General features: G+C 39.7%; 1 protein-coding gene across 2 annotated transcripts in view; it reads left to right on the forward strand.

The window, feature by feature from the left end:
- The window catches only part of aux (cyclin-G-associated kinase), a 703221-nt gene that overhangs the window by 367218 nt on the left and 317001 nt on the right, over positions 1 to 19002 (forward strand). For both annotated transcript variants that reach the window (XM_090387776.1, XM_090387775.1), the window contains exon 10: positions 13143 to 13353. In XM_090387776.1, the coding sequence (XP_090243902.1) occupies positions 13143 to 13353 (211 nt within the window). The remainder of the gene's footprint in view (positions 1 to 13142; positions 13354 to 19002) is intronic.

A 19002-nucleotide genomic window follows, 5' to 3' on the forward strand; every position in this document is an offset into this window, starting at 1 on the left:
GAACAGACACAATTTGGCCTTAGTAGCCCTTGTGTTGTTAAACTGAATAATAACAACACCAAATAAATTTGATGAATCTGAAGTGCTGATCAAGGCATCAAAGGCAGATATTGTTGGGATCTCAGAGGCATGGTGTCACACAGATATAAGCAGTGCAGAATTGGAATTTGAGGGGTACAATGTGTACAGAAAGGATAAAGGGAAGGAAGGGAGGAGGGGTTTTGCTGTTAGTTAAGACACACACAAAATCCAAGGAACTGCATCCAGTTGATATGGGTAGACAAAAGGTAATGTTGAGTCAGTTTGATGTGACATGAGCACTGGGAAAGGAAAATGAGAAAAGCACTGTATTATAGGCCCAGTCTCTGATGAGTACAATGAACAATAGTGCAGAGAAATAGAGTGGGCCAGTAAATCAGATTGTCTTGTAATGGGGGATTTCTGCAACTTGTGGGTTGGTTGCTTGTACTCTAGCGAGACTTTTGTGGATTTATTGAAGGACTGTTTTCCACAGCAACATGTTCAAGGGGAAACCAGAGGGAGTAATACCCTTGATATGATTATCTACAGTGATTATTCATGCATTAAGAATTTTCACATAAAGGAACCACTAGGTGACAGTAATCAGTGTACTGACGTGAGATTTACTCCAAGGTGTAACTACCATCAAGGGTAAAGGGAAGGGCTTTTGTTTTCGTAAAGGTGACACAGTGGTCTCAGATAGTTTCAAAAGTCTATGCAATGGGATCAACTGATGATGTTACCAACAATCAATTCTAAATGGGAGAAAGCCTCCAGGGACTTAATCTTCGAGGCTACTAGGCTTTTCATACCAACTAACAAATACTGTTCAAGGTTCAGGCCTAAATGGATGTCAGATGAATTAATGAGGCTCATGGTAGAGAAGAAAACTGCATGGAATGCATATAAATTATCAGGTGACACAGAAAGAAGCCTATGGCAGATATAAGCTAGTCTGTAATCAAGTCACAAAGGAGGTTAGGCAGGCAAAGGCAGATTACGAGAAATCTTTGCCAAAGGATGCAGAGAAAAACAGCAAGGAATTCTTTATTTATGTAAACTATAGAAGGAAAGGAATATATCACATTGGTCTACTTAACATGGATGGTTTGATTATTGATGATCCTGCTCAAGTTGCTGATAAACTGAATGAGTATTTTGCATCTACATTCACACATGAGGAATTCTATAAGGAAGAAGAAGAAGTCAGAAGTTTACTAAACTTAACAAGGAGCTAAATGATTTGTAATAACGGAGAGCAAAGTGGAGGAGAAATTGTTGAAGTTAAACATAAAAAAGACATCTGGGGCAGATGGAATCTATACAGTTATATTGAAGGAGGCAGCAAGGAAAGCAAGCAAACACTTAACCATAATTATGAGAGCATCCTTAGATTCAGTGGAGGTCCCTATGGAATGGAGATTTACAAATGTATTCACAATTCACAAATGGGGTGCAAAGGGTGACACAAGAATATGGCCTTAGTTGCTAATGCTCCTAAAAAAAAAAAAAACAAACCAAATAATAAGTACACTAATCTCCCAATGATGACTTATAATGCCGCTTGTCACTTATTTACGACTTGCAAAATATCTTGTTATAACTATTCTAGTTACTACTTGAATTTTTTAATTTCCGGTTGATTTTTTTTTTTTTTTTTTATCTGGAGCCTTGAAGTGTTGCGGTTAATCGAGAGGCTGCTGTATTTACACCCACCAGATATATCATTCTTACCTTTAACAGTCCAAATCTACCCTCATTATTAAAAGCAGGTTATCTACATTGTCGCATTTGTCCTTATATTCCTAATCCGTTGAGATGCTATAAATACCAAAAGTATGGCACTCTCAAACGGCATGCAGAGGGAACCCAGCTTGTCCCAACTGTGGATCTTCTGATCACAGTCAAAATGACTGTTCGGCGAAAGAAATGACCTGTCCTAATTGCAAATGTAACCATCCTGCTTACTCTAAAACATGTGAGAGATGGAAAATGGAGAAAAAAATTGTAAAATATAAAGTTGAAAACAAAGTTAGTTATCAGGAAGCAAGAAAATTAATTGCACCCACTATACCTAACTGTACCTATGCCAGTATTGCAAAAAAATATCAAACAATAGCCACGCAAACTGATGTTACCATTCCATCCAACATATCAATCTCCAACTGGGCACGAGCTGTCCTCTCTCAGCAGCAGTACAATTCCCTGAAGCACTCAGACCAAGCAATTAATTATGCCTCTTATGATTCTAGCAAAATCTCCTCATCTGCCAGTGATCGCTACTACTCCAAATAATCCTAGTTCAACTTCAAAAAAGATTATTCAAGACACATCGATGGATCAAGAGTACTAATCCAAACGGGAAGATCTGATTCTGGAAATATTTGTTGAAGAAGAAGATATGGACACAGGTCACCCCACCTTTCCAAAAAGAGACAAACCAAAGCTAGAACGTCATAAGACAGCCACATCAGGTACAGCTTCTTCTGAACTCAAATAATGCCTTATATTTTACATTGGAATTGTAAATTCTTTCATGGTAACATCAACGATATTCAGTACTTAATTAGATGCTACGGGCGCCTCCGTAGCCAGTGGGAAGGAGCAGCAATGCGTAGCACATGCTTCTTGATTAGACCGGGGTTCGAGCCCGTCACCACCAAATACGGAGGATGCGGAAAGGTCAGGGAATGACCACTGCATATCCCAGAGCAATATGGCCTTAGTTGCTAATGCTCCTAAAAACCAAATAACAAACAAACAAACTTTAGATGCTACTCTCCAGTGGGTTTCTGTTTGCAGGAAACCTATTTAACTACTCAAATTTCTGTTTCCGTAAAAAACTACTCAATCTATCGAAGAGATCGGAAAACATCCGACTCTGCTCATGGTGGTGTAGCTATTTTGATTAACTCAAAGATCTCTGCTAGCCAAATCATTCTCCATACCCAAATTGAAGCCGTTGCTGTGCATCTGATTACTCAGATTGTGTTTGCGCTAGTCTCAGTAATCAGACGCACGGCAGCGGCTTCAGTGGCCACCACCCTTTATGGGGATCCTCTAAATTAGGTAGACAGGGCCGACTGATTGAACTCTACTAGATAAACAAAACCTCGGCATTCTTAATAGTGGTGCACACACCCACATGCAGTAACTTACTGGACAGACTTCTGCAAATGACGACCTCTCAATTTGTTACCCGATACTGTTTCCAGTCATTCAATAGTCCGCTATGGATGATCCCATGGGCAGTGACCATTTTCCAATTTTTTGTAACCTGCTCAATACACAACCACCATTAGACCAACTCTGCAGAAAATGGAAATTTTCTAAAGCCAAATGGACCAAATTTCAATCAGCAATCACTCTGGACAAAGAAACTATTCAACTACAGCCTATAGATGAAATAACTGATTATATCACATCCCGTCTTTTAGTTGCAGCTAAATACTCAATTCCATTATCAAATCCCCCAACCCGATTGCACTTCAACTACTGGTGAAACGAAGAGTGCACAAAAGCAAAATAAAGCATTTAATTTATTCTGTCGATTTCCAATGACAGCTACAAGAAGCTAAGGGCAAAAGTGCAGTTCATTCAAAGGCAAGCCAAGAAAGATTCTTGGACTCGCTTTCCGTGTATTGTCAATAGAAATACCGACTCCAGATTAATATGGAAGAATATTAGGCAGCTTTCTGGGAAATTTCCAATCATCCCTTCCCCAATTCTTTCATACAATGGGCAAGAACTCTCTGGTCCTCTAGATATAGCGAATGCCTTGGGCAATACCTTTGCCCAAGTCTCAGCTGCATCAAACTATACTCCCAATTTCCAAAAAATTAAGACCGCCACTGAACACAGACCCATCAACTTTAAAACCTCACTATCACTTCTATACAGTCAGCCTCTTAAATATTGTGAACTTTTACAAGCCATCAGAACAACACGAAACAGTGCCGCTGGGCCAGATGGCATATATTATGTCATGCTGCAGCATCTCGATGAGAAAAACTTACAAATGCTGCTAGTCTTCTTTAACCGGATTTTCCTGGAAAATATTTATCCAACCTCTTGGCACCATGCTACAGTTTTGGCCTTTTTGAAACATGGAAAAGATCCCTCCAGTCCTAATAGTTACAGGCCAATCTCTTCAAGTTGCCTTGGTAAAATTCTTGAAAAAATGATCCACAGTAGAAACACCTGAATCATTGAAACTCAACATCTATTGAGTAATTGTCAACATGGCCTTCGCAAAAATAAGTCCTCCCTAGATTAGCATATTAGCATTAGTAGAGGCATTTGATGCAAGAAAGCAAGCTTATGCAGCATAAGCCAAAAAAAAAAAAAAAAAAAAACTTCCACTTCACCCTTCTGTTCGTTCAAAATACCTGTCCAGCTGAGCCTTAAACTTATTTAGGCTATCAACTTCCACGACAAGGGATGGAAGTCTGTTCCACCAACCAACCACCCGCTGGCTAAAGGCAAATTTCCGCACGTCTATCCTACATTTGTCTTTCCTCAATTTGAATTTATGCCCTCTCAGATGATTATTCTGAGCGAGAGGGAGAATCCCATCAGCATTGAGCATGCTCAAACCATTCAAGGCGTTATACACCTCTATCAGATCACCTCGCTGGTGCCTAGTCTCCAGACACTGTAATTTGCAAAACTTAAGCCTTTCTTCGTAAGAGCACCCCTTTGTTCCATTCACTAATCTTGTTGCCCTTCTCTGTACTCGTTCGAGCAGCTCTACATCCTTCTTGAAATGAGGCCTCCAGACCTGTATACAGTACATTAGGTGTGGCCTGATACAAGGGAATAATCACCTCCTTATCCCTGCTAGAAAAATTCCTATATATCATTGACAATACACCTTGAGCTACTCTTGCAGCCCGTCTGCACTGCTCAGAGAACTTCATATCTGCCTGCACAACCACCCCCAGGTCCCTTTCATTCTCTACCATTGTCAGTGTAGTACCACAGACTTGATACGTTGCTCTGGGGTTGCTGTTTCCCATGTGTAGTACTTTACATTTGTCAATGTTAAACTTCATTTGCCACCTCTCAGCCCATCTGCTCAACCTTTCCAGATCCTAGGCGCCTCCGTAGCCAGGTGGGAAGGAGCAGCAGTGCGTAGTACACGCTTCTTGATTAGACCGGGGTTCGAGCCCGTCACCACCAAATACGGAAGATGCGGAAAGGTGAGAGAATGACGATCACTCCGGAGCAATATGGCCTTAGTTGCTAATGCTCCTAAAAACCAAATAACAACAACAACAACAACAATTTCCAGATCCTGTTACAGCAGCATAGTGTCCTTAACAACCCTGCCTACCTCTGTATCGTCTGCAAACTTCGACATTAAGCTTGATATACCCTCATCAATATCATTTATGAATACAGAAAACAATAATGGACCCAACACTGAGCCCTGAGGGACTCCACTAATAACATTAGTCCACGACGAGCAGTGTCCATTGATTACCACTCTCTGTCTTCTCCCCCTCAGCCACCCCTTTATCCACAGCAGCAATTTGCCTCCAATGCCACACTGCTCCAATTTGTGCAGCAGTCTTCCATGTGCAACAGTATCAAAAGCCTTTCTAAAATCCAATTATATAATATCAAAGTTATTCCCTGCATCCAGTTCCTTTGTGACTGCATCATAGTATCCAATTAAATTGGTCAGGCGAGACTTCCCCTTAACAAAACCATGCTGTGTCCGAGCTATAGCTGAAGTCTTGTCTAAATGATCCTGCAGTGCTTCTTTAACTAGTGCCTCCATTAATTTTCCTGGAACAGAAGTGAAACTCACAGGTCTATAATTACTTGTGTCAGCCTTTGATCCTCCCTTGTGAATTGGGGTGACATTTGCACATCTCCAGTCTGTGGGTACCTCCCCTGAGTCCAAGGAAGCTCTCATAATTATGCTAAGGGTTTGCTTACTTCCTCTGCTGCCTCCTTTAATATAACTGGATAGATCCCATCCACCCCAGGTGCCTTTCTTGTGTTTATCTTCAACAATTTCTCCTCCACTTTACTCTCAGTTATTACAAGATTCTCTAGCTTACTGCTAGAGTTGAATACACCTCTGGCTTTCCCCTCGCTAAATAACTCCTCATGTGTGAATGTCGATGCAAAATATTCATTTAGTTTGTTAGCTACCTGAGCAGGATCATCAACAGTTGACCCATCGATATCAATTGGACAAATCTGATTCATCCCCTTCCTTCTAGAGTTTACATAAGTAAAGAACTCTTTGCTGTTTTTCTTTGCATCCCTTGCCAAAGATTTCTCGTAATCTGCCTTCGACTGCCTAACCTCCTTTGTAACTTGGTTACAGATCAACTTGTATCTTTCATAGGCTTCTGTGTCACGTGTTAATTTGTATGTATCCCATGCATGTTTCTTCTCTGCCATATGCCTCATCAGTTCATCTGACATCCATTTAGGCCTAAACCTTGAACAATATTTCTTAGTTGGTTTGTATAGCCTAGTAGCTTCCAAGATAAGTTCTTTGAATGCTTCCCATTTTGCATTTGCTGTTGGTAACATCATCAGTTGGTCCCACTGTATAGAATTTAAATACTGTCTCAGTCCATCGTAGTCGCCTTTACGAAAGCAATAACCCTTCCCTTTACCCCTAATGGTAGTTACCTCTTTGTGTAAATCCCACTTCAGCAAACTGTGATCACTGCCACCTAGTGGTTCATTTATCTGCAGATTCTTAATGCATGAAGAATCACTGCTGATAATCAAATCAAGAGTATTCTTCCCTCTAGTTGCCTCCCGAACATGCTGATGTAGAAAACAATCATCCAATAAATACACAAAGGTCTTGCTAGTGTGTGAGTGACCAGCCCCCAAATTCCAGTCAATATCTGGGAAATTAAAATCTCCCATTATAAGACTCTCTGATTTACTGGCCCACTCTATTTCCCTGTACAGTATCTTATTATACTCATCAGAGTCATTAGGCCTATAGCACACTCCTACTCTCAATTTTGATCTCCCAATGCTTATGTCACACCAAACTGGCTCGACACTGCACTGTCCAGTGATGTCCACTGGCTTCACTTCCTTGAATTTTATGTATTTCTTAACTAATAGCATAACCCCTCCTCCCTTCCTATCCAGTCTATCCTTTCTGTAGACGTACTCCCCAAATTTCAGTTCTGCATTCCTTATATCTGTGTGACACCACGTCTCTGATATCCCAACAATATCTGCCTTTGATGTTTTGAGCAATACCTCAAATTCATCAAATTTATTTACTAAACTCCTAGCATTGGTGTACACGCAAGTATACATGCACCTATTTCTATTCTTAGCTACCCTAACACAACCCATGTGTTAACTTGTACTGCAATGACTCCCGTCAGTCTCTGAAATATCCTGCATCTTGTTTTTCAGGCTTCTGCTCATTCCAATAGAAGCAGTGCAAGAATCTCTTACACCTCTGCCAGTGGCTACTGTTAATCTATTCCTCTTTGTCTCCCCCCAAGCTAGCAGTTTTCCGACCCACCTAACACTGCCTCGATAGCATCAGCAAATATTCTTGCACCCTTTCTATTTAAGTGTATCCCATCCCTGTAGAAGCAATCTCTCCTGTTAACAAGTACAGTCCAGGCTGAAAAAAATTCTACCCCTTGAGCCTTGCACAATCTTTCCAGGGCCGAATTGATCGACAAGGCTCTCATCATATACTCCCTTCTATCGTGTCTGGGCAGAATTGCAGACACTTTCAAATTCAACCCTATTTCACGGCTTTTTTTCAACAGTGACCTGTACTTGTTAAGCAATTCTGCCGGTCTCCTACTCTTGATATCATTAGTGCCAACGTGTACAACTATATCATCTTTTGTGCCCTTAAAAGATGATGTCTGCTCTACAACGTCATCAACCTTTGCCCCTGGCAGACATACCCTGGTCCTGTTCCACCTATCCTTTTTTCAAAGCATGTTCCCCGTTTCCCTGACAATAGGGTCACCAACAACTACTAGTTCCTTTGGGACCAGCGCATTCTGCCTTGGGGGTTGCCGCTGTGTTGCGCGACGACCAAGAGCAAGCTCTGGCGTTGATGTGGGCAGCTGAGAGCTTGATGGGCCCCTCAATTTAGTTCCTTTGAGGGCATCCACCTTGTCCTTCAAGCTCTCATATAGGCCCATAAGAACGCTGAGTTGTTGCCTGATTTCGATACATTCCTTGCATCGTGCGCACACAAAGACATCCCCCATGGCAATATCATGTCCCGTACCAGAATGCTCCACAAACATCATGCAAGCTGTGCATTTTAGAAAGCTGTGATTCAGAAGGCAACTGCCCCCCCTCAGTTCTCCTCTGAGCCACAGCACTTCCATTAGCTTGAGCCTTTTGTTTTGCTGCTCTGGTCTGAGTCATGTTTCTTTTAATTTAAATAAAATTTCAATTTCAGTTTATAACCCCAACTTATCTCCCAACACAGTTATAACGGGATATGTATTTTTTAGTCTCAAGTATTAATTATCTCCAAGTTCCCTTTATATAACTTCCGTATCAGTTATGTATTAATTAATTATGTTACGTTTGTAATCTAAGTCGGTATATGTATTTAGTTAAAAGTACAATTTAAATGCCAACGAAGTTCAAGAAGTTTAATAGATTTTACCGATCACTGAAAATATTATAACCTATACTATACTAACGCTATCTAGGTTCGATATATGACGATCGTATGACAAAGACAAAGGCGGGAAGTTACGAACGGTAATCTATGGACACTTTTTTAAGTATTAATTAACTTTCAAATCTCGCTGTCTCAATTCAGAATAAACTAACGATTCTTACTAGGTCTATAAGCTACTTACAAAAAATAATTTGATGTAAAAATATTCAATAAGCGGCTAAATATGGCTAAAAAAAAAAAACTTCTCGTTCAGCGGAGTTGCGACTTGTAACACGTGGATACTTTTACCGATACTTTTATGCAATTGCAAGGCCGAGGGCACCTCCGTAGCCAGGTGGGAAGGAGTAGCAGCGCGTAGCACACGCTTCTTGATTAGACCGGGGTTCGAGCCCGTCACCACCAAATATGGAGGATGCGGAAAGGTCAGGGAATGACCACCGCATATCCCGGAGCAATATGGCCTTAGTTGCTAATGCTCCTAAAAACCAAATAACAAACAAACAAACAACAGCAAGGCCGAGTAAAGAATAAATACACCAAATTAATCAGAAAATCACAAAATAATGCTATACTGCTAAATTTAAATCAAAAGTTTTAGGAAAACAATAATTTCAAATCAATAAATAAGAAAAATCCACTTAGCGGCTTTGAACACGTCTGGCCCCTACTAGCCTCGTCAGCAGTACAGCAGATATGATGATCAAGGCTGAATCTGAAATTCGTAATGCCTTTGTGCAAAACAAACACCTTGTCATGGTCTCCATTGATATAGAGAAGGCATTTGATACTACCTGGCAGTATGGCATTCTCAATGACCTATATAATCTTGGTCTACGAGGCAACCTGCCTATATTTATTAGAAACTTCCTGCAGAGGCGCTCTTTCCAGGTTCGATACCAAAACTCCTTTTCTTCTACGTTCTTGCAGGAAGGAGTACCACAGGGGTCGGTATTGAGTGCCATCCTATTTGCCCTTAGAATTGATTCCATTACAAAAGAACTTCCAAATACTGTGGAAGTCTGTCTTTATGCTGACGATCTCTCTATTTCTTGCCATTTTCAGAGCATGAGATCTATTGAATAGCAATTGCAGATGTCCATCAATAAAGTACAAAAATGGGCTGAGTTCAATGGATATAGTCTTTCCCATCAGAAGACAATTGCGATCCACTTTTGCAATAAACATAAATTACACATAGACCCTGAACTTCGGATATCAAATTCCGCTATCCTGATTGCCAACAATATTAGATTCTTGGGATTGATACTGGACAGCAAGTTAAACTTCTTTGAGCACATTAAAGTAATACGTACTACCTGTCTGAAAAAGCTGAACATGCTAAGAGCTCTGTCTGCCCTGTCTTGGAGCAGATCATAAAACTTTGCTGGTCTTATATAGAGCACTGATTAGATCCCATTTGGATTACGGTGCCCCAGTTTTTGATTCTGCCCGAAAGAGTGTATTGCACTGGTTCAATCCTGTAAAACTCAGGGCGCTGCAGATTTCCCTTGGTGCTTATAGGACATCTCCAACCTATAGTCTATATATTAAACCCCATAAGCTCCCTCTGTACCTCCACAGAAAAATGTTACTACTTAAATATGCAGTCAGAATACAAAACTGTTCTCCCCACCCCATTTAGCCATATCTCTTTAATCCACCATTTCACAATCTCTATAGAAATAAACCAAATAAAATACGACCAGCAGGCCTGTGGCTCCTTGAAATATCACAAAATTGGAATGTTCCTCTCCACAGTAGGCAGCAGATAAAGAATTATTCTCACCCACCATGGACTCCCTTTCCTCAACCGACCTGTGACAATTATTTTCTCCAATGGGGAAAGAATCGTTTACCGACTCTGAATGAGCAACAACTTCATGATAGCCATATTCAAAACTATGTTGACTTCTTACCAATATATACTGATGGTTCCAAATCTCATTCAACTGTTGGAGCAGCAGCAGCAGTTTTCCCTCTGCTATCATATCAGCTTCTCTTCCACCTGAGTACAGCAGCTTTTCAGTGGAATTATATGCAATACAATTAGCTCTATAAAATTTTAATCTTCACTCATCTGCAAAATATTCAGTTTACACCAACTCTCTCAGCTCAATTAGAGCAATGCAGAATCCCTCTCATAAGAATCACCCTGTTTTAAATCAAATCAGGAATTTGCTATTGAAAGAAGATTGTCATCAACGAGTGAACCTTCTCTTGATTCCAGTGCATGCAGGCATTAAAGGGAATGAGCTGGCTGATATTTCTGCTAAAAATCCGTCAACCTTAGACTTAACCTCTGTCTTTATTCCAGTTTCTGATTATAATATTATAATTCAAACATAATACCATGTGCAGGGGACAGAGCTATAGCATAAAAAAACAAATAATAAACTTTTCCAGTTGAAACAGTGCCCAAAATTTTGGCACTCATGGATTCAGACAGTTTGGCGAGAAGAAGTGGTACTCGTAAGGATTAGAATAGGACATACTTATCCGACTCACCTCTATGTACTCACAGGCAGTGATCCTCCTCAGTGTTCACACTGCTCTGAGCATCTAACAGTCAAACATATTTTGATTGACTGTCTATATTATCAACAACATCGAACTGCAATATTTCATTCTCTGGCTAATCTCTGAGAATGGATAACATTAAATGATATCATTGGTGAAAATGCAAATATTAATGAATTTTTCTGTCATTTGAAACAAATAGGAATGTATGAATGACTATGATTAAGTTCTGACATGAAATGAGATTGACCTCTCTTCATATTAATTATTTATTTATTATTATTATTACAGTGGATTCTGGTTATTTGGGCCACCAGTTAATCAGGGCAGCCGTTTATTTGGGGCAAATCTTAAAGAACAGAACCCAGTCGAGAAAATAGCAAGGGATTACTTCGCTTAATTGGGACAACATGCCGTTTAATCGGGGCAGGAGACCGCAGCACTGGAGATTACCCTACGATTGTCTCCGACCGTACACGTGGTTCGTCAGATTTCTGGAGGTCACAACCATAAAAAAATTAGCAGTCACCTGCTTATTGGGCTTTTCTGTTAGTGCAATCTATCATAAATGGATAGTAAAGTCGATCTTATTGAATTTGTGATAATACCGACAGCTGGAATTCTCTGGGTTATTATGGTGAAATGTGTTCACACTTCCATGGAATCTTCAATCATATAAAAAAATTAATTTTCAGAATCTTCTGTTCACTCCTATTTTTAAAGCTTCATAACTCGTTACTCCGTTCTCATTTGCGTGTATCGTGTTACTTGCAATTTGTGTGTGCCATGTTCTTTGTTATTTATTGCTTATCTTTTTACTGTTTTAAATTTTAACCGCCGCCCAGAAATGTCAGTGAACAGAAATATCAACTAGTTTGTATGTACATATTACAGTACGTATTAATTATTCCGATTATCACGTATATTCTTCCGATTTTTACGTACCATTTAATTTTTTAAATTGGTAAGGTAATTAAACTTTTGTAGCCTGTGGATAAATTTCCTCCTATTTTTGCTAATTAGAATCGCCGTTTAAGAGAATTAAAATTCAATTCACAAATGTGATCACAATGACGGCGCTTATTACACATCATATAGTGAACGGTACTTTGCTATGGTGAGTCTGTCATAACGTGATTGGATTGTACAGTGAATCAAATGTAAAGTAGGGATCCATTGTATTTTTAACTATTTACGTGGAACTTCGGATAATTGGGGCAGCCGCTTAATCGGGCCAAAATGCACTAGTCCTGTTGTGTCCCAAATAACTGGAATCGACTGTATTTATTATTATTTTATTCAACATTCAAATGAATAGGCGCAATATAGCCATAGCAGCTTGTGCGCCATTAAATACCCATACCACACACGTGCATTTGCATCGATGTATTTAGCTAGAGGGTCTGCCAATTTTCATATTGTAATAAATAAAAATAAAGCTTAATCAAACACTTATAGACTTTTTATTAATTAAAATGTTATCAAATGTTTGAAATTTCTGATTTTCTTGTGAAAGTTTGTTACTAATAACAAAATGTTCTATAGTTTAAAGAATATGGATGATGCCAGCATCTTATTTTTTTTTTATATTCTATATCATTTCTGCAACTGAAACTTAGCAATAACAGTATAGGCCTTCTGACCATGCATTTTATACTTGACTGAGAGTAAACAGTTCATCCCTCTTGTGGAACTCAAGTCATCTGGTCGTGAGGAACTGATTGTCATTGAACGGTCATGCCATAATCAAATTGGTCTTTGGAAGGATTAGTAATTGCAGATAATACTCTCTATATATATTATTCAGTCTGCTGTTTTGCTTTATTCAGCCTATTGGTTCTATTGTTTACTTGGTATATGTTATAATTATTAGTTTATAAATAAATTTAGATTTAGAATATCAGTACTCACAGGTTTTAATTAACTTTTGTCATTTTAGCTCACATTCCTAATATGAGGAGAATTAGTGAACAAAGTGAGTCTCCCACAGCAACACCTCTTAATCATTCTAATCTGTCTCCCTCCCATGTGTCTCATCCAGGAAATAATGTTGGTAGTGCTGGACTGCTTAGCTCTTTGAGAGGTGGTGCTGGGAGTTTCTTCCGAAATATCAGGGATACTTCATCCCGTGTCATGCATAGTGTTCAACAGTAAGTTTATTTTCTCAAGTTCAGTGCTGTTAAATACTATTCTGTACGTTGTAGTTAATCGATTCTTAAATTTTGTTCAGTGTAATTGTGGTTGTTTTGCCCAAAATTTCCATTAGTTCTCAACACTTGCTACCTGGGAGTCTAAAACGCTGATGGAACTGATATTTGGGTGACACTCAAGTCAAGCAGACCCAATTTCGGCAAAGTCCGTATGGTCTATGACAGCCAGATGCTCTGCTTGTACCTTCGCGATGGTGGGAATGTTAGTAATCCTGGGTATAACCTCCATGCACAAGCACATGGTGAGTGACCACCCAGGTGTGAACCAACGTAAGCAGGGGTCGAGGTGTGGTGCCCACACCACATGGAGGAATGATGCCCCTCTGTGTTACCAGGCAGTACTAAGTGGTAGATGCCTCTCATCAACCAGTGTAATACCACCACTTTGCTTATTGGAAGCTTGAAGTGGTGGAACCCATGTTTAGTCTCCAGAGCTGAGTTCCGGTCAACCCTTCCCCATCTCTTCCATCATGCAGTATGATTGATGACTTTTGAAGTTATGATGAGCATCGTGGCGAGATCCAATCTTCCTTACATTTCGAGGGTACAGGTAATTAACAGCTCTAAAAGGGTGTTCGCAGGCTGGCCGCTAGTTAGTGCACCAGACCGAACCTATTAGTAACTTTCTAGGAGGTTTCCAGATCAGATAGTGTATAATCTTGCTACCTCTACTCTGCCAGATAGTGACTGGAGGGAGTCCGAGTAGTGTGTTTGCGGGGGCCATTGTCGAGGCCAAGTTATGTCAAGGATCTGGGTATATTCTTACCATGTGTATGGCATATCCAAAAATTTCATTACTTCATACAGCATGTCCCACCCACTTTTTCTTACTATTGTATACACCATGAATTGTCAAACTAATAGAGTAAGCTTATCTGCAAAAAGGTCTAAACCTCCCAAATACTTCCTAATTCATTTCACAAATATACGTGGTCTCAATTCTCATCTCAACGATGTCCATTTCCACTTGCAGTCTGCCAAACCCCATATACTTCTTCTGACAGAATCTCAGTTGTCGGTTGATTCAATTACTGCTCATCTCAGTTGCCCAAATTATCCGTTGTATGATTCCTTTCACCTCAAAGATGGTACTTGTGCATATGCCCTTTCCGATATTCCCTGTCAGAGACTCCGTAATTTGGAATCTCCTCGTTTTGATCTTCTCTGGCTTAAAATCTCTCTACCTCATTATGGCAAATTCATCTGTTGTCTCTACTGTTCTCCCAACTCCACTAATCACTTGGAGCTCTTTGATTTCCTCTCTTTGCAACTTGACTTTCTCTAGTCCAACTTTGCTAACAGTGAGGTAATTTTCCTTGGTGATTTTAATGTTTACAACTCCGGCTGGCTTCTGTTTTCTAGACACACCGACCCAGCTGGTCGAGAAGCTGAGGCTTTTGCTATTACTAATGAGCTTGTACGGATTGTTCATTTACCTACAAGAATACCGAACAATCCTAACCATACAGCCAAAATGCTTGATCTTTTTCTCACAAACAACCCTTCTAAGTGCACGGTTGAAGTGAGAGGTCCTTTAGGCACCTCAGATCACAACTTGGTGATTGTCTCTTTTCCAATGGAGCCTTTCTCTCAGGGCTATTCCCAACCTCATATTGTTTGGGTACAAGAATGCAAAATGGGATGACCTGCGAGATTTCTTTTCCTTGGTCGGATTAATGTTTCAAAACTTCTGATGTCAACGTTTGCTCAGATCGTGTCACTGAAATTATTCTTGCAGGAATGGAATCCTTTATCCCACACTCCACTTTAAAATCTTGTCATTTATCCAAACCTTGGTTTTCCAATAAATGTGATAAGGCTGTTCAAGAGAAGAATGTTGCATATTTAATTGGCTTGTTTCTAATTCTTCAGTTTCATTTTCTGCCTTCACCAAAGCTCGCAACAAATGTAAAGCAGTTATTAATAATTCCAAATTAGAGTTTGAACAGGCTAAGAGTAGAAACTTGCTTCTTGCCCTAATGGTAGCCGAGCATTCTGGTCTCTTGCCAAAGCTATTGGCCGCAACTTTTGCCCATCTCTGCTCCCAACTCTGTCCAAACCAGATGGTTCTCTTGTCACTTCAGCCATGGATAAAGCTGACCTGCTAGCATCCCATTTTTCTTCCAAATCATGTATTAATGATCGTGGTAAAACACCTCCCACCATTCCCAACATGCGCCATTAATGCCTCCTCTGGTTTTCCATCAAAAGGATGTCAGAAGGATTTTGACGAATCTTGATGCTAAGAAAGCTCCAGATCCCGATGGTATTTCTCCACTTGTTCTCCAAATCTGGGCTCCTGAACTTACTCCTGTTCTTTGCCGCCTTTTTTCACTTTCTTATTCCATAGGTGTTTTTCCTTCTGCTTGGAAATTTGCTCATATCCAGCCAGTTCCTAAAAAGGGTGACAAATCCTCCGAGTCAATTATCGTCCCATTGCAATTATTTCTACTCTTTCTAAAGTAATGGAGAAATCAATTAACTGCCAACTCTTAAACTACCTAGAAACCTTCTGTCTGATCAATGCTCGCCAGTACAGATTCCATCAGTGTCGATCCACTGGTGATATTCTGGCGTATGTTACCCATTTATGGACTAATTCAATGGAAAAGTTCAGTGAAACACAAGCAGTTGCTCTTGCCATCTCAAAGGCTTTCGATCATGTTTGGCATAAAGGTCTTCTAAGCACTGCGAAAGGAAAAATAAGAGTAGGAGTGTGTTGTAGGCCTAATGACTCGAATGAATACAATGAACAATTATACAGAGAAATAAAGTGGGCCAGTAAATCAGAATGTCTTATAATGGGGGATTTTAACTTCCAGATATTGACTGGAACTTGTGGGTTGGTCATTCACACACTAGTCAGAGTTTTGTGGATTTATTGGATGATTGTTTTTTGCAGCAGCATGCTCAAGAGACAACCAGAGAGAGTAATACTCTTGATCTGGTTATCAGCAGTGATCATTCGTGTATTAAGAATTTGCAGATAAAGGAACCACTAGGTGGCAGTGATCACAGTGTACTGATGTGGGATTTACCTAAAGATATAATTACCATCAGGGGTAAAGGAAAGGGTTTTTGCTTCCGTAAAGGTGAGTACAGTGGTCTCAGAAAGTTTTTAAATTCTGTACAGTGGGATAAACTGATAATGTTACCAACAATAAATTCTAAGTGGGAAGCATTCAAGGAATTAATCGATTAATTCCTTGAATTAATTAATTCAAGGAATTAATCGTGGATGCTACTAAAAGTTTCATACCTATTAAGAAATATTGTTCAAGGTTAAGGCCTAAATGGTTGTCAAATGAACTAATGAGACTCGTAACAGGGAAGAAAAATGCATGGGATGCATATAAATTATCTAGCGACTCAGAAGCCTATGGCAGATATAAGCTAGTCTGAAATTAAGCCACAAAGGAGTTTAGGCAGGCGAAGGCAGATTACGAGAAATCCTTGGCAAAAGATGCTAAGAAAAACAGCAAGGATTTCTTTACTTAAATAAATTCTAAAAGGAAGGGGATGAATCTGATTGGTCCACTTGACATCGATGGTTCGACTGTTGATGATCCTGCTCAGATAGCAAACAAACTGAATGAGTATTTTGCATCTACATTCACACATGAGGAATTATTAAGGTTTGAAAATGGCAGAAGGTTATCAAACTGTAGCAGGATACTTAATGATTTTGTGATAACTGAGAGCAAAGTGGAGGAGAAATTGTTGAAGTTAAACATAAGAAAAGCACCTGGGGTGGATGGGATCTATCCAGTTATATTAAAGCAGGCGGCAAAGCAACTAAGCAAACCCTTAGCCATAATTATGAGAGCATCCTTGGACTTAGGGGAGGTTCCCAAGAACTGGAGATGTGCAAATGTATCCCCAATTCACAAAGGGGGATCGAAGGTTGGCACGAGTAATTACAGACCAGTTAGTTTAACTTCTGTTCCGGGTAAAATAATGGAGTCACTGGTTAAAGATGCATTACAGGATCATCTAGACAAGACTGCAGCAATAATTTAGACACAGCATGGGTTTGTTAAGGGAAAGTTTTGTCTGACAAATTTGATAGGATATTATGATGTGGTTACAAAGGAACTGGATGCAAAAAATAATTTTGATATCATATATTTGTATTTCAGGAAAGCTTTTGACACTGTTTCGCATGGAAGACTATTGTACAAATTGGAACAGAATGGTATTAAGGGTAAGTTGCTACAATGGATAAAAGGATGGTTAAGTGGGAGAAGACAGAGGGTGGTAATCAATGGGTGCTGCTCTTCGTGGACTAATGTTATTAGTGGAGTCCCACAGGGTTCGGTATTGGGTCCACTGTTGTTTTGTATATTTATCAATGATATTGATGAAGGTATATCAGGCTTAATGTCGAAGTTTGCAGATGATACATAGGTTGGCAGGGTTGTTAATGACAGAAATGGCAGTGTGCTACTGCAACAGGATCTAGATAATTTGGGCAGATTGGCTAAGAAATGGCAACTGAAGTTTAATCTTGATAAGTGCAAAGTACTGCATATGGGTAGAAGTAACCCCAGAGAAATGTATCAACTGTGTTGTACGTTTCTCTTAAGGTGGTAGAAAATGAAAAAGACCTGGGAGTAATTGTGCAGTCAGATATGAAGTTTTCTGAGCAATGCAGACAGGCTGCCAGGGCAGGTCATGGGGTTTTGTCAATGATATATAGGAATTTTGCTAGCAGGGAAAAGGAGGTGATTGTCCCTCTGTATAAGGCAATGGTCAGGCCACGCCTTGAGTACTGCGTACAGGTCTGGAGGCCTCATTTTAGGAAGGATGTAGATTTGCATGAGCGTGTACAGAGAAGGGCAACAAGATTGGTGAGGGGAATGAAAGGGATCCTCCTACAAAGAGAGGTTTAAGTTCTGCAAATTGCAGTGGCTGGAGACTAGGCACCTGCGCAGTGATCTGATTGAGGTGTATAAGGCCTTGAATGGGTTGAGCAAGCTGAATTCTGATGGGATCCTTCCATTTGTTCAGATTACGAACCTAAGGGGGCATAAATTCAAATTAAGAAAGGACAGATGTAGAATAGATGTGCAGAAATTTGCCTTTAGCCAGCGGGTGGTTAATTGCTGGAACAAACTTCCATCTATTGTTGTGGAAGCTTGTTAGGTTGAATAAATTTAAGGAGGAACTGGATAGGCATTTGGAGGGAATGGTGTGATTTTTTTTTTTTTTTTTTTTTTTTTTTGTCTGATGCTGTATAAGCTCATACACTTGCTTTCTTGCATCACATGCCACTACTACTACTAATGTCAACAAATATTTTCTTTCGCCTTCTCAACTTCCAACCCAAGCACGGTACTAAGTACTATAGGTTCTAATACTTCTCGTGTTTGGGGTTTACATAAAAAAAAAATTTAAAAAAAACCCAAACCCATAAAATTAAATACAGCTCTTGCTTTATTACAGTTTTGATTTAGCACTCTCAGAAACTTGCAAAACTGTTTCTGTTTACATGGTGCAAAATTCAGATTAACACAATTTCATTTTACAGATTTAACAGTTCTTGTTACTACAGTAAGTGATTATTTATGAACTCAGTCTCAATTTACA

Source organism: Mastigoproctus giganteus, chromosome 13 (assembly GCF_048544385.1).
Source record: "Mastigoproctus giganteus isolate SK-2022 chromosome 13, ASM4854438v1, whole genome shotgun sequence".
In the NCBI taxonomy this organism is placed as follows: domain Eukaryota; kingdom Metazoa; phylum Arthropoda; class Arachnida; order Uropygi; family Thelyphonidae; genus Mastigoproctus; species Mastigoproctus giganteus.